Source organism: Marmota monax, unplaced genomic scaffold (genome assembly GCF_021218885.2).
Source record: "Marmota monax isolate L192 unplaced genomic scaffold, Marmota_monax_Labrador192_F-V1.1 WCK01_AAM20220418_F8-fsc00020, whole genome shotgun sequence".
NCBI classification, from domain to species: Eukaryota; Metazoa; Chordata; class Mammalia; order Rodentia; family Sciuridae; genus Marmota; species Marmota monax.
This window is the reverse complement of record NW_026692912.1, coordinates 1096181-1113479: the sequence shown is the minus strand read 5'-3', so window position 1 is coordinate 1113479 and position 17299 is coordinate 1096181. Positions and strand designations below refer to the sequence as shown.

The 17299-nt window shown below is 40.4% G+C and overlaps 1 protein-coding gene across 15 annotated transcripts in view; it reads right to left on the bottom strand.

Moving 5' to 3' along the window:
- Nucleotides 1-5928: 5928 nt before the first annotated feature.
- The window catches only part of Fktn (fukutin), a 95478-nt gene continuing 84107 nt past the window's right edge, over nucleotides 5929-17299 (bottom strand). For 13 of the 15 annotated variants that reach the window (XM_058581608.1, XM_058581603.1, XM_058581604.1 and 10 more), the window contains one exon: nucleotides 5929-6833. In XM_058581608.1, coding sequence (XP_058437591.1) covers nucleotides 6497-6833 — 337 coding nt within the window. In that variant the 3' untranslated portion in view covers nucleotides 5929-6496. Of the gene's footprint in view, nucleotides 6834-12230; nucleotides 12326-17299 lie in introns of those variants that run through there. The other 2 variants (XM_046451386.2, XM_046451385.2) reach the window with 2 other exon arrangements.

Here is a 17299-nt window from a genome sequence, read left to right as displayed (position 1 = left end):
TGCTGTTTCCCAATCTTTTTACACCTGAGTGTTGTAAATGATTAACAAGTATTGAAACAAAATGTCTACACTGAGGATAGCAAAGAGAAGAATGCAATCCATACCAAGTGAATAAAAAACCAGTTGGTGCATTTCCTTAAGCCCTCCTTCCTCCTCAACTCCAGAGGAGCTAAAACCAGGAATTGTGGAGGAGTTAGGGTTGGGCTGCAGAAGGGAATGGAATGAGATGGACATTTTGAACTGGCCTGAATTGGCCTATATACCATAAAGGGACAGGAAGAGAAGACTAGGTAGAGCATGGTAGATGGCAATCACCGGAAAAGCAAAACAAAACGCAAAACTATTTCATGATGACAATTCACCAAGTCCATCCCATGGAACTAACCAGCTGCACTGGCAGCCATCACATTCAGTATGACTATGGAGTCTCATTGCGATGTTAACCCCAGCCTGGTGGTTCTGAACACAGTCTCTTTTCCCCAGGCAGTATGTTGTTTCTTTACCCAATTGCAGTATTTGGGTAGCATATCTGGTCCATGACTTTCCATTAAAATGATTGAAGTCAAAAGGAATTAATTACTCTGATGTAAATAAAGATGTACAGGCTGGCTTTATACAAGGCAGTGATATTGAGTTGAAAACAACAGAATCAAATGCTGGTTCTGCAGTAGAAACTTGGCCAAGTTAGCTACCCTTCCATACTCATCTATGAAATGGGAATAATAATGTTAATATAATATTAATTAACATTACATGTAAAATATAATATTGTTATGAAGGTTAGATAAGCTGATCCACTGGGCACTCTTGGTTTAGTACCTGGTAGATAGTAAGCACTTACTATTAATCTTACTCTTACTATTATAATTTTATAAATGTTGGAAATATCTCTGAAATAGAAACTTAGGCACATAAGGTTGTTCCCCCCAAAAAAGGCAGGGCCTCACTATATTGCCCAGGCTTGTCTTGAACTTGTGGGTTGAAATGGTCCTCCTGCCTCAGCCTCCAGAGTAGATGGGACTATGGGTGCATACCATGGCACCTGGCTCATGTACATAATTCTTTGACTATAATTCTGATTCTTCCTTTATGTTAGGTTCCTCGAAAGACAATTACATAGGTCCAAGAATGTGAGCTTGTTGACTACATGCACCCATTTTTAAATTTCTTCAATAAAGACAATTTAACTAATGAAGCTTCCTTCATTAGTTTACCAGGGAATTCTTAGCTCTGGAAATTAAATTCTTAGCATAAACGTTACTGGTAGATTACAGACCTAACTAAGGCTTGTATAAAAATCTAGAGTGCTTGGGCTGGGGATGTGGCTCAAGCGGTAGCGCGCTTGCCTGGCATGCGTGCGGCCCAGGTTCGATCCTCAGCACCACATACAAACAAAGATGTTGTGTCCACTGAAAAACTAAAAAACAAATATTAAAAAATTCTCTCTCTCTCTCTTAAAAAAAAAAAAAGATCTAGAGTGCATCAAAATTTTCTTGGCAATACACCATTAGTAATAAAGAGACCATAAATGGCAAGTTTCCCTGTTCCTATTTCAGTTCAACAGGCTTGCCTCACCCCCTCTGGCCTCCTGTAATCCTTTAAATGACACCATTCCTTGGCATTCCTTTCCTGACACCTGCTTTAAATCCCTCACTTTGCATTGCCATTGGACTTTCAGATTCCCCCCCATATCTTTGACCTCTTTATCTAAGGATGTGACTTTCCACTGACCTTTGGCCTAGGGGTCAGCAGTTAAGCTGCCCATTCTCCAAACCCCTTTCATCTTCTGCCTTTTTAAGAACAATGCCAGTTGTGCATAATTTATACTGTTTTTGGCCATCTCAAGCCATTCTTAGGTGATGAAATTTCATAAGGCAGGTGCTAGAGATTTCTTGAATGGAAATTATGAAAAACAAACTTTTAAGAACATTATAGACTTTGGGTTTCTCAGGAAAATTCATCCAGTTCAAGCTTCATTTTAGTGCCATTTTTTTTAAGGAGGCCAAAAAATACTGTTAATAGAACCAGCCTTGGTATAGTTTTCACATTTTGAAAGTGGGGACCATTTGCAGGGCTATGGTAAGGATTAAGTGTTAGAAACTGTCTGTCCTCAAGTAGATTTTAGCTTTTTAGGAGGAAAATAAATATACAGAGATGTCTATAACACAAGGCAGAGGAAATAAGGGTAAGGAGTTGTAATGCCAGATTCATGGGACCCCAATAGACCTCCAGGAGCTGAATCTGATGCAATCACACAAAAGTCTTTATTGTAAGCTAGAGCCTGGACTTACATGCAGGAGTCCTGAGGAGTAAGCCCGGGCCCTTAGTCCAGTGAGGTTTTTTTGGGGATACTCCATGCATCACAACATTACACAGTAAATCATTTCACACCACGGGAAAAATCAAACAACAACTCTTAACATTGGTTAGCACATTCACTGGCGGGAACAAGTTGGGTAAGGGTGGTTGGTGAGTTCAAGAGGTGGATACATTTGAACTGATTGGTTTAAGCCATGAGGGGGTGTACGTGCTAAACTACAGGTTTCCTAACATGTTATCAATCACAGAAACTAGTGGGAGGTTCACCTGGCATTTCAGGTATTTTCCCTGTCTCACGCTGATTGGTGGTTGTTCATCTAGTGTAACTGAGTCAGGGACACCTGGTGTCACAGATCTCTCCTGTTATTTACAGACAAACAACTAAGCAAGGTGGGTATGTGCCTAGGAGTGCTCTGTGGGTTTTTCCAAGGACAAGGGTCATGCCCCCTCCCTCTGGACAGGCCTTGAAGTAGAAGCTGGTTTCTCAAAAATGGAGTCACATCAGTTTCTCAATGTCAGATAAGAGCATTCTAAGGAAAGAGAGAAGAGCTTGAATAGTAGACATCTAGGAGGACTTCACATAAGATACAGTATTTAAGAGAATTGGTACAAGTAGGGGGGTGAGCAGGAGTGAGGATGGAAATATTTATCCAAGCATTTGGAATCATAAGAGTAAAGTCAAAAGTTGAAAATGGGGGCATGTTGTGTATTATCAAGTGGGCACACGCAACACACGTAGGGATTGTGAAAGGACAGGGGAAGGTATACTATGGCTGCTCAGGTCTGGTTTGCAGGGGTGTGGCGTTTGTCTCAGTCTGAAGGTTTGGTAGCCAGGAAATGAGCTGAGCATGGTTGTGATTTGAGAAGTTAGGAAGCCTTGTGAAAGGTGAGGTGATGTGGGCAGGGGTGAGAGAGAGGAAGGGATGCCAGCTGATGCTGGATTTTTTTTCCTAGACTAAAGAGAATGGGACTGCTGTTGTCAAATCCAGGCCAGTGACTGTAAAGATGGAGAGAGAGGATGGATATGCTTATTAAAAAGGAAAGAACAATTTCTTTTCTTAAATAATTTATTTGCAATAAATTAACAATTAAATAGCAAATTATAATCAATGGTTAAGAACTCAAAAGATGCATCAACTAATAGAAATCTTTGGTTGATACATCTACTCACATATCACAAAGCACAATAATGCCAATTCAATAGAAAGTCATATGAAGAAGATTTCTGAATGCTTTTGAAAAAAGATGAGTATAATGATAAGGCGCTTGTTGATTTTGAAACTCTATATATTTGGTAGCTGGACAGGGCTGTGGAAAAGCTGGATGCGGGGCCACGAGACCTGGCTCTTTGCCCTGGGTTTCCAGTAACAGTCCATGTGACCTTTGAAAAGTCATTTCAAAAACCTTTGGACCTGTTTTCTCCCCTGTAAAATGAAGGAATAGAATTAATCAAGCACACGGTCTATTTATATAGACCACTGGGCCTGTTTCTGAAGTTTCCAGTGTTATCCATAGCATACCAAACATTTACTTTCATTCAAATAATAGAGATGCACAGGTTAGACAATTTGTCTAAACTGTTTTTTTGTGCTCAAATGACTCATAAAGGGGTCATCCAGGGACCTACCATGTGTTTGAACCATAATTTCTTATTGCTGCAATTATCAACCCTTAAGTGTAGACACCAAAGAAAGCACTAGAATGATTTTTTAATTAGGTTTCGTTCTCATGGATACCTTATCAAGGTTTTGGCCCACATGTAATTATAATTCTTTTTTTTGTGTGTGTGTGGGGGGGCGGTACCAGGGATGGAACTCAGGGGCACTCAGCCACTCAGCCACATCCCTAGCCCTATTTTGTATTTTATTAGAGATAGGGTCTCACTGAGTTGTTTAGCACCTCGCTTTTGTTGAGTCTGGCTATGAACTCACAATCCTCCTGCCTCAGCCTCCTGAGGGATTACAGGCATGCACCACCTGCTGGGATTACAGGCATGCACCACCATGCCCAGCTATAATTTTTTTTTGACAGATACTTTAATATAATACAATTTATATACAAAAATCCAAGCTGATAAAATGAATATTTTAAGAAATGGATTACACAGAGTAAGGTGTATTCATTTATCAAAGGATTTGCTGCAGAAAATCCTTAACAACCCCCCTCATGTAATAACTCAACCTCCTAATGTCTTTGCAGAATCTGTTACATTTCAGTGGAAAGACCCTCTTTGTCCACATAGCCTACAGCTCAGCAGTGGGAAAGTGAACTCATTCTGGGTAGAGGAACAAAATCCTATATTCAGGCACAGAAGTGCTCTGTGTTTTCCTTATCAATGTGCTAAAATGAAACTAATATAAAAATATGGTTGAAAGTGTTGTTGAGAGATTAGGTAATGCTACTCAATTGATAACTGTCCTCAAAACTTTGAAATCGCCTGGTAACTGGAGGACAAGCTGGAGTTCACCCAAGCTGGTGAGAAAGAAATGCACATTTGGGGGAAAGTCCCCTGTTCCTGCTTGTGTGTTTCCCTGAACTGTACTGGAAATGTGCGGAAGTTTACCAAATGCAGGTTAAATAAAGAATCTAGAAGGAAACCTTACTGGTTCAAATAGACCCACTGGGCTATAAGTACTAAGTCTATATAGATCTAATAACATGTTGACCTTGCTACTTTGGGAAAATGAGATTGCTGACTCACCCAGATTTCTTTTTATTGTCAAACCAAGAAGGCCTATTTCAACCTTTCATTTACAAAATTCTTTCTAGAGTGGCAGAAAGTTCAAATTCCTTTATTGTGTATACACTGAAAATTCCTAACCTCAAATCCATAGATTTCTTACCCCTGGTTCAAAAGACTTTAAAACCAATCCATGGACTAGAATTTTGGGGAAATAAAAAGTTCCAGAGATAATCCAATGACACTGTTTACATTTCTGGCCTCAACCACAGGATTTAATCTTTGAATCCAAGTGTCATCAGGTTCAGGATGACACGCAGTGATGAGTTCTATAAAATCGACACTATTTCATTGACCTGGGTACCACACCCACCCCCCAGCATAAGACTAAGCTAATGCTCCAAAGCAAAGAAGGCAAAGTACAAATTCATTTGTTCATCAGAGTCTGGCATTACATTTCTATTGTTTACTCTAAATGTTTTGTTTAAACTAACCTCTGTTAAATGAGTCATTAAATGGTAATGTTTGGATTTTCATAATTACAATAGAATTTCATGGTTCTTAAGTCAGCAGGAACTCGGGCTGAATTAAAAGTTTTAATACCTGACTTGTGAAATAAAGGGTTTACTAATTTATTTTAGCCAACTTTTTTTTTTTTTTTTAAATAAGAAAACTAGGGGCTGGGATGTGGCTCAAGCGGTAGCGCGCTCGCCTGGCATGCGTGCGGCCCAGGTTCGATCCTCAGCACCACATACAAACAAAGATGTTGTGTCCGCCAAATACTAAAAAATAAATATTAAAAAATAAATAAATAAATAAGAAAACTATGAACTCAACTCATAAATTATCAGGTCCTCCTGCTTTCATAGATAAACCCACTGTTTAACTTTAGAGATATCATATGTATAAATGGCTCAATATAAGTAAAACTCACATTTCTATAGTATTTAAAGGATACACTCTTCCACATCTATGCAATCTTCACTCCTCAGGGAGTTTTTTTCCATGTCTCCCAAGTTGATTCTTCAGGGGCTTTCTTTTCATACACCAATCTTAAAATTTATTTTGTTTGTCCTTGACCAAATACGTCTCATTCTTCAAAAACAAGTTTTTAAATATGTTGTGAGGGAAACATATTCTGCTCATTCATCTGAGATCCATGATGAGAAAACTTCTTTCTTATTACTGAATACATTGAGTAAAACAGGGATTTTTAAATCCATGATTTTTTTTTTTTTTGCAAACATCTTATACAGAACCTGAATTTGTAAAACAGACAGAAGTCAGGGTTTGGCCTGAAGTCCTGGAGGCGATGGACTCCAGGGAAACATTCCTGTGGCCTCCTTTCAGCTCCCTGCAGCTCTGTCAGCCACCTCCCATGAGGCTCAATACATGCCTCACAAGTCATTCATCCAGTCCACTCTGGAACATGCATAAGGCTGTTCACAGTGGTGACTTCTGACAAGTGCTGCCTGGGTGATGACAGCTGAAGCCATACTATGGAAGGTGGTGGTCTGGGTTAGGTGAAGAAACACAGTAATCATCAAGGAGACTCCTGTTCTCCAGGCCGGGCAGGTGGGGTCCTTGGGGGAAGAGCCCCAGAATGTTTCCCTGAGCAGCCACTCCTGCTTGCTGTAGGCTTTGCTCCCCCAAGACCTTGACCAAGAAGTTGATATACCTCATTGCCAGGCGAAGTGTTTCATTTTTGCTCAGCTTTTTGTCTGGAGGGTGAGTGGGAATGAGCTTCCTCAGCCTAGCAAAGGCACTGTTGACATTTTGCTGCCTCCACCGCTCCCTGGTATTTGTGAAGATCTTCCTGGTCATGGCTGAGTTCCTGAGATGGGAAAGAGAAAAGGTGCTGTGAGCAGATACCTTGTAAGAGGACTGGTGGGTATCACATGTCCTGCCAAAAACCTACCATGTTAGATCTTCTCCACTTAGATATCGGGAAGTTCATTTTCTTATTTTTAGGTTTTTAGAATGTCCTTTTTTTTTGTACTGGAAATTGAACCCAGAGGCACTTTAACACTAAGCTACATCTCTAGTGATGTCTCACACCAAGTTGCTTAGGGACTTGCAAAGTTGCTGAGGCTGGCCTAGAACTTGTAATCCTCCTGCCTCAGCTTTCTGAGTCACTAGGATTATAGGCATGCACCACTATACCCGGCTAGAATCTTCCTTTTAATATGAGAAGAAAGGGCAGGGAAAGAACAATGTCCTTCATACTTTTTCTGTCTGTCTGATTTGAAGCCCCCAATTAAAAGATTGCTTTATTCCAGTACTCCCTTAGTCCCTTTGCTTCCTTTATAACAAACTCTTCTTAATTATCAGTCAGGCATAGTATAGGATTGAGTACACATGTGAATATAATATATGTGTGTATATACATATATGTATATCTGTATCTGTATATTCATAATACACAGTTGATTTATGCCCAACACTCTCTCTATATAGTATAGTTACTGTATAATATACTATATTACATATTTATATTATATAGCATAATGTATATACATATATAAATCCTAGAGAGTTGGGTATGAATCAACTGTGTATTATGAATTTTTTGCAAGAAAGAAAGAGTTATGATCTCTGATTTTGTAAATATATTGAAATATGGACTGGAGAAGATAGGATAGCTCTCCTGCTAGTAGCAGACCTCACAGAGAGAATTTGGCTTCACTCTGCAAGAGCTAAAATGTTGAAACTGCATTACATTTGGAGAAGAGCAGAGTGAGGAAGGGCCTCGACACCCTGTTGTATGAAGAACAGAAGTGAGGATGTTTAGCATGTCAACAATGAAACGACAAGAGGCAGGTAAGGATGACCTTTTGGCACACGTGCTATAGAAGACACCTGGGCTTCTTGGATGACCTTTCCAACAGTAGGAGAGTTGTTTATCATCATATGCTGCCAAATCTTATTTTGTCACCATTAACCCTTAGCAGTGTGGGCCCCCTTTTTCCAGGTGGCTTGGATTAACATGTATTAATGGGAACTTTCAGCATACATTGGCAAACAAGCCAAAGTCCAGCCTCAAGCAGTTGAGTGCTCCTGGCTCACTGCTATCAGCCTTCAGCCTCAGCTCCCCTGAGCATTGGGCCTCCTCTTATTCTTCCAAAGGAAAATATATATTGCTAACTCTATCCTTTTACACATGTCATTTTCTCTTCCATGAATTCTCTCCCCATACTCTCCTTAGCTATTTCTACACATTCTTTAAATAGATGCTCTGTTCTTCCCTTTCTACCAAGGCCTGACTATATAGGAGTCTTCAGGCAGAGTACAATACTCTCTCCAGATGCTGGGCAGTGACACTGGACTGTAGCTACCTGTAGCCTCACTATCACTAGGACAAACAACCCATGCTCTACAGTGTAAAGTACTGTGTTGGCAGAATTTTTTTAGATATTAAGTGTTTAATAAATGGCATGAGATATTTGACACTTTATTATAAAACAGGCTTTTCATGGATGTGGCTCAGTGGTAGAGTGCTTGCCAAGCATTAATGAAGCCCTATGTTTGATCCCTAGCACTGAAAAAAAAAAAAATGCTTTGCATTAGATGATTTTGCCAACTGTAGGCTAATGTAATTATTCTGAGCATGTTTAACGTACAGGCTAAGTGGCTAAGTTATGTTTGCTAAGATAGGTATATTAAATGCGTTTTCAATTTACAATTTACAATAAGGTTTATCAAGATGTAATCCCATTGTAAGTTGAGAAACAGCTGTATGGTACCTTAGCAGCTGGCTGCCTGTGTTGAGATGAGAGAAGGAAACACAGGCTCTGTAGGACAGAAACAACACCTAACTAGGCACTCTAGTGGGCTTTCAGGCAGCCCGTGTCTTCTAAAACTGATGGGCCGGGGTGCGGGGGGAACCTGGTGATCCCCAAGGTCTCTTTCTGTTCTGAAATACCACAATGTATAATGCCCATTACCTTTTGTCTAACCTAAGTAGTTCTGAACATTCCAGTCTTTGGTTTTACAATAAAAATATGAGTGTTGTCAGAACTATACGATGACTATACTTAAAACAGGAAAGTTTGAACCCAAATCAAGGGAATTTTAAGATAGAAAGAAAACTATCAAGTTTTGTTCATACTGAAACTGACCAGGACTGTGGAGCAAAGTTACTTTCTAGCTTCTCTTGTGCAAAGAGTTTAGCTCATTCACGGAGTCAACTCTAATTCCATGGGGGGTCTTCTTTCAAGCTGGGAGGAAAAAAGATTAGCCAGGATAAACTGACTGCGGTGTTCTCTTCTAAGTGTGTGAGATCCTATTGTACTAGAAGCAGACAGAAGAAATAGAAAGAAGAGAAGACAGGCTTCTAAAATGCAGCCTGCCATCCTAGGGGTGCTTGATAATTACTTGTTGATTTATCCTCAAGTGTATTACTCTCCTTCTCCACAGGGGAAATAGAAATCAGTGATTTAACAAGCTCGAAAATCTCAAAGTAGAGGTCACTGGAAAATTACTGAAGTACTTTTTAAATCAAAGGAAAATTGCATTTAATGTTTTTCCAGTTGCAAGGACTGATTGCTGCTAATCTTGATTTCAGAGTAATGTAAGAGCTAAAATACACACACACACACACACACAGCCCAGATGCCACAGAATCAGAGAACATTTCACAGATGCTGAAACAAGGTTGAGTATTTAGGTCACACAGGGAATCAATGGCAGGGCCCCGAAGTCCAAGCCTGGGTATTCATACATTGTGTCACCACTGAGGACTCCCACTAAGGTTCACAACCTTGTTTTGTTCCATGGACCTTTCTGGCAGTCTGGGGAAGCTTAAGGACACAATTCTCTCAGAACAATTATTTTAAACATATAAAATATAAAGTCTTCAGCTCCCTTCTCAGAATAGTGATTTTAAATGTACATAGAAAATAGTTATGCTTAGTAGTTATGAAAATACAATTAAAATGAATATGATAATATATGTGCTTCATTTTAACACTTAAATAACTAGACTTACTACCATAATTTCTAAGAAATATGTTTATAAATATTTGTCTAAAGATCTGCAACATTTGTGATGTGAGATGCAACTATCTATGATTCTATTGGTGACAAATTCTTTGTACTACATTGTCTCAATATAATACTGTATTACTCTATTGCATTTTAAATTATAATATTTTAATAACTTCTAAGTATAATTGGTTATTTTTGTCTATGTATTTTTAACTTATGAATTTAAAATTGTTATTTTTGAGAAGGGAACCAAAAGTTTTTTACTTTCTTTATTTAAAACCATGCTGGGGGGGCTGGGGATGTGGCTCAAGCAGTAGCGTGCTCCCCTGGCATGCGTACGGCCGGGGTTCGATCCTCAGCACCACATACAAACAAAGATGTTGTGTCTCGCCGAAAACTGAAAAATAAATATTGAAGAATTCTCTCTCTCTCTCTCTCACTCTCTCTCTCACTCTTTCTTAAAAATAAAATAAAATAAAATAAAACCATGCCGGGGAGCTGGGGATATAGTTCAGGTGGTGAGTGCTTGCCTTGCATGCACAAGGCCCTAGGTTCAATCCCCCACACAGCAAAAAAAATAAAACCATGTTAATAGCTGGGCACGGTGGGACATGCCTATAATCCCAGCGGCTCAGGAGGCTGAGGCAAGAGGATCACGGGTTCAAAGCCAGCCTCAGCAAAAGCAAGGCTTACTAAGCAAATCAGTGAGAACTTGTCCCTAAATAAAATACAAAATAGGACTAGGGATGTGGCTCAGTGGCCAAGTGTCCCTGAGTTCAATCCCCGGTATCCCAATAAATAAATTAACAAATAAATAAAAGTAAAACCATGCTAATACTATTGTACTCTATTACCCATATCCATAAATAAAGGAAATGCTATATATAAAGGTTAATGGAAATAAAGATATAATTTTTCCCATCCAAATTCACAGAACCCCTGAATTCTTCTATCTATATCTCTCTGGGTGGGTAGGGGTTGTGGACCCCAGTTAAGAATGCGTGGACTGGAGGAATGTTATGACAAACACTATGAAAATAGATGTGTACAAACTATACCATCACCACTCAAGGGAACACATTACTGGAGAAAAGAGTGACAATTACACCTCCAGAGACAAATGCCATCAACAGGAGCTGCTGCTCCTTGGTGCCAGGTTTCTGGACAAAAAGCCCAGGTCAACTAGAAAGGATGCAGGAAGAGTCAGCAGCTCACATTTGTATGAGGTCCTGTTCCAAGCTTTTCATATGACTTTCGATTTCTTTTACTACATTTGTTGGGTGTATTTGTCTCTTCTTTCATCTTTCTCTTTCTCTTGAAAGTAAGTGAAAACACTGGCCAGGAAGAAAGAGATGAAGGGTGGTTTGTTAGGTGAAAGAGAGGTGCCTCAACTCCAACGCTAGGCACAGTTCTGCCTTTTGTAGAAGTAATGCATGCATATTTAAGCAAACAGTCTAAGTACACAAGTGCATGAAGTAAAACATAAAAGGCTCCCTACCTGCTTACCTAGATAATACGTCTCACTCCCTAGCCACAGCCAGTTTAATGTACATATTTCATGCACACTACACATACACACACATTTTTAAAAATCACTATTCATACCATATTTAATTCATACCTTACTTAATAAGAAACTTCACATGAAATACTGAATCAGTACACATATCATGAACATTGCTCATTGGGAAGAGCCCTAAAGCAAACACGCTTAGCCAAGGCTATGCACTGGGGGAGCCGCCAGTTCAAAGGTGCACTCTACACCTGTGCCTTGCAGCTCTGATAGACCTAAAGTAGCCTACCCTGCTCTTCCCGCCCAGCCTGCTGCCCTTGGACACTTCATTTCCTGGCTTTTCTTTTCTTTTTTAATTACTTTTTGTTTCTCCGCAAATCACTGCCCTTCCTAATGAGTATTTCAGGAGTTCAGGAAAGCATCTCGTGGTTGAAGTTTCACATCCAGGGTCGACCACCGAGCCTCATGAGCTATCTAAATATCTTGAGAGACGCACCTGGGGACTGGGGGCATGTCCCCCACACCTCGTAGGAAGCCGAAGAAGCTATACCAACACCCGTTGGGGGACCAAACTGATTCTCCGGATGCCGTGCCAGTCCCTATCCCCCCGAAAAGTCCGCAGGTCTTCCCAGCAGTCACCTTGGTGTCGGTTACCAAGTCGCCCCCACGTCCCTGCCCTCCCGGGCAAATGGGGCTCCGATGACCAAGCGAGGGACCTGCGGGTCCACAAACCTGAGCCGGGTGGCGCCCACGTCCCCCAGGAGTCGACGCACCTTCTTGGCAAGAATCGGGAGCCGGCACCTTCGCCTTCGCTGTTGCTGTGGCCAGTCGTGTGCGCCCTCGCCTGGTCGCCGGCCTCTGCTGCCGCCTTTATAGGACACCGCCTTTGTCTCGCTGGGCGCCCTGGCCCCTTCCCGCTAGGAACTCCCGCCGGTTCCTCCCCACTTCCCGCGCCCTGGATTCCTGGGACCAGTTCTCCCGACCAGTTCTCTCTGTGTTAGGGAGCGGTAAGGGGGTGCTGCTTACTAAGCTCCTTTCCAAACAAAGACAAACATTCTGGTAAAGTTCTTATCCGTTGTTACTTCAAGATCCAGGGAGGGTGGACTCCCAAGAACCACCTGTTTTAGGGTTACGTGTGGGAAAAACAGATTTTAGCCCATAACCCAGGCCCTCTAAATCAGGATTTGGGTAGGTGGAGTCTGCAACTTGCATTTTACTAAGTACCCCAAACAATCATTGCACTGGACAGATTCCTGGAATAATTTGTCCCAGTTTCCACCTTGCAGAACACAGGATTTGGTTATTTCAGGGATGGAAGGGTCTCCTAGCTGGTCATCTGGATTCTGCACTTGCCTCCTTCATAGGCTCTCCTGCATCACCTATGAAATCCCCTCAGGTACCAGTAACTTGTTTGCTCAAAACACTTGGATGGCTTTCCATTTCATTCCCAGTTAGACAAAACCTTTAAGTGGCCCCCAAGATGCCCTTTATCCTCTTCTGAGCTGTCTTCTCTCCCTGGGGTTCATTCAGTTCCAGCATTCTGGCTTCTTCCTTGTGTCAAGAACACACCAGACACCCTCTTGTCCTGGGGCCTTCATGCTGTTTCCCCTGCCTGAAACACTCTTTCTGGAAGTTATCCACATGATTCCTTGACCTCCTCTTATTTATCCAAAAAGTTATTCTTCAGAGCCTACAATGAGTCAGGTCCCAGTCTAGATGCTGGGGACAAAACTCCAAACAAAATCAGATAAATCCCTGCCCTCACGGAGACATTCTTTAGGTCTTCACTCAGATCTTACCTTCTCAGTGAGGAGTTTCTAGCCACAGTATCTAAAATAGTACCCACACACAGACTGTATCATTCTGCCTGCTGTATTATTCTTCTTCTTGCTCAACCTCACTCAGTAATATTTACTTATTTGTCTTCTCTCTGTCTTTTCTGCACCCCTGTCTACCCCACTGATGAACATCAAGTATTAGTTGCTTGCTAAATCAACAAGTAAAAAATTTCTAGGCATTACTTTCTCTGAAGGACCCAGTATGGGATTTGGTACAATAAATGCAGAAATGCAATACAGCTTGGTGTGTAAGAGCAAAGTGCTCTGGAATTGCATTACCTGGGTTAAAATGCCTTGTCTATTCATATGTGTGATCCTAGGCAAATTTATAACCTCTCCCTGCCTCAGTTTGCTCATCTGTAAGATGTGTACAATGATAGAACTATGGAGATCAAATGAAAAACAACAACCAGGTAAGATGTTAAGCACAAGGTCTATCACATAGCACAATTTTTAAAATTGTAGTTGATTGTATTATTGTTATAACTATACATTGGCTCCCTACAAGATTATACAGTTCCATCCACTGCCATGTGACTAACAGTGGCTCCCTGTAGGTGGAAGGTATATACTTCCCTGCCCCATTGCCAGGCTTGGCCAAGTGACTTTCATCAGCCAATGGAATAGAGCAGATTTGATATATGCCATGTTGGAGCAGAAGCTTTAGCAGGAGTGATTGGGTCCAGCCAACCCAGGTGCCATGAACATACTCAAAGCCAATCATAGCCTTTATATAATATGAGTGTGAAATAAATGTTGTTGTAAGCCACTGAGACTTTGGGAATGTTTGTGACACCCCACCCTACCCAAACAAAACAGTATGGTTTTATTATAGGTCAAAAAGCTGTTGTTTGAATTGCTAAGTTCTGGGTTGGGACAGGAAGGAGAAGAAAGCTGTATATCTGCCTTCAAAAAGTTCATGATCTTGGGGAGAAAGAGGGCATGACAAATAAACCAAATACAAGACAGACAGTTATGGGTTCCAGAGAATGTGGAATTAGAGTTAGAAAGAGAGAGGCAAAGGATTCTGATTGGAGGGAGGATCAGAGGTACTTGTGAGAGGAATGGCATTTAAACTAGGCCTGAAGCAAGGCTGAATCTGACATTTGTTGAGATTCAGGACAAAGTTACAAATGCAGACTACAGGCCCATTCCTATCCATTTTTTCTCCTCTACCCCAAGCTGAGTTCTGTTCTGTGAAGGGCATTGTGCATAAAAGGTAGACTTCCACCCACCATGGACCTTATGCAGGTCCTGAAATTGGGCTCAGGGCCACTTGAACAGAAATTCATGGGTCCCAGATATCCAGAGTGTGGTCTAGAAGGTGGGGCATGGCCACTTGAAGAGTCCAGAGCAGGGCCATCTAAAGCACACCCAAGGCAAGGCCTAGGTGCTTGGGTTCCTCAGTGAAGGTTGGTCAATGCTGGTTGGGAAATTACAAATGTAGGAGTGGAGGACAGGAACACAACTGTGTGCTGTGAACATGGGAATAATACATATAGCTACAGATTATCTGGTGGCAGAATAGAGAATGGATTAGAGTAGACTGAAGAGAATAAACTGGTCAATTTGTGTGTAGAAACATAATCTAATATTTGCAGTAAACATCCCTGACTTGCTCTTTTTTTCTGCCCTTCTGTTTTCTTTGTGTATGGTGGAAGGGGGATCACAGTGTCACAGTGCCTATGCTTTTTCTATCCTAGCCTATTCAATCACAATTCTGCTGGAGTACATGTTAGATTTTAAACCAAGAACCAATATTACACTTTGTTTTATTTCATTTTTTTTTAGATGTTGATGGACCTTTATATTATTTATTTATTTATATGCAATGCTGAGAATCAAACCTAGTGCCCCACACATGCTAGGCAAGCACTCTGCCATTGAGCCAAAACCCCAGCCCTACACTCATTTTAGGCAAAAACTATGAGGTGATATATTTTCTCAATGGCATATTTTACCGTTATGAACTAGAATTGTGGCAAGTGGGTAGAAAGATTGGAAATGATGTATGATGCTAAATGAAACAATGAGCTGTAAAATAAAATCTGGGCTAGTGGACAAGGACTGAGAGAAAGGACAGTGCTACTGAAAAAGGAGCACTATTGCATCGGCACACTGGAACCAGGGTTGACTTTTTTAGTGAAAGCTTCTTAAATGTTATTGTTGGCTTTATACTTTTAGAAACAGTTTTGGTGCATAATTCCACTAGCAGTGACCCTTCAGAGTGATGGGCCATTCCCAGCCCCATCTCCCAGTGTGGGGAGAAATTAGGGGCTAGGTCCTGCAGGGGAAGAGGTTGAAGTAGGAATTTACATAATCCGATTATTGAGGGATTAGGTTTGGGCAGCTAAACGCCTCTATGTGCTTGAGCTAAAACCCTTACTATTCATGGCTCTCTCTGCCCCCTGGAGAGACTGCACCTGCGAGCTCCTGGGGAGGGAACAGGGAACTGGGGAGGGAAGGGCAGGTCCCTCCAAGAACTTGGGTGCTGTCAGGCTCTCTGGTTCTGCTGCTTTAATTGATCTGTCTGGATTAGCCTGTGAACACTGGCTCTCTAGTCCTTTATGCAGGGTTGTCAGCTTCAGGGAAGACCAAACCTGGAAATTTCAGAAGGGATATCTGCCAGCCCAGGTGGGTGTGGTCATTTTGGCTAGTAGTCAAGAATAAGCCTTATCCAATCTTAAAACTCCCTTCTTGTCCCCTGCCCCTTCTAAAGTTTCCCCCATTTCTCAATCCACAATTCTGTGTATCAACCTCAATGCATTCATACATATCTGCATTTATACAGTTTTGTATCCATCCTGTCTTTCATCCATTTACGTGAATCCAACAATATAAATTAACTGGTTCTTGATATTTAATTTATTTAATTGATATTTTATTTTACTAATACTAGTGAAATAATTTTACTTGATGTATTCTATCTCTTAAATCAGTTTGGTACTTTGATATATAAATTTTGACATTTTTAGATACATTAATTGAGTGTTATATAGTTATTCAATTTTTAAAAATCTGAATTTTATTAACTTTTTCTCATTATGTGTTTATAATTTCTCTCTCTGCTTAGTTTTGTAGATGTTTGTCCGTTTTATGGCTTTTTAAAAATCCTGGTTCTAGGGCTGGTGTTTGTGGCTCTTTGGTAGAGCACTTGCCTAGCATGCAAGACACTGGGTTTGACTCTCAGCACCACATATAAATAAGTAAGTAAAATAAAGGTCCATCAACAACTAATAAAAGTATTTTTAAAAATCCTGATTGTAGGATTTATTTATCATTTTTAAGATTTTCTAATGCATTAATTTCTACTAATCTTCATTAAATCTGTCCTTATTTGCTTATGTTTATTTTACTGCTCTCTACCTTCCATTCTTGGGTTAAATCTTGTTTTTACTATTTCTTCTTTATTAATAAAAGCATTCCAGGTATGAACTTTCTCCTGATAGACTTTGGGTGGTATTAGTGTTTTGGTTTGCATTATCATTGCCATTAATTCCTAAAGTCTGATGTCTATTTTTTTGTTTTAGAAAGTGTTTTAAAATTTTCTTATTGTTGTATTTTTGGCAGCTACTTGCTATTAATTTCTAATCTTACTGGGGTGTTGTCAAAGATGATGTAGTATGATTTTTTGCTTTGAAATATTTATTGAAATTTTTCCCTCTTGTAGAACTATGACCTGCTTATATAAATACTTCAGAGGTACTAGAAAAGGAGGTTATATTCCCTATTTAAAAGGTAAAATGTTTTGTACATATCCATTAAGTCAGTCTTCTATATTCTTGGAAGTTTGGGTCTATTTGATCTATTAAAAGAGAGTATGTGAAAATCCCCCTCTACCATTTTGTGTCTGTTCCTTTTTGTTTTTGCAGAAGTGTTTGCTTTAGATCTTTTTATCTTTTGATGTACTGCTTTTGAGGCATAAAGACTCACAGAAGTTGAGTTAGAAAAATATACCTATGT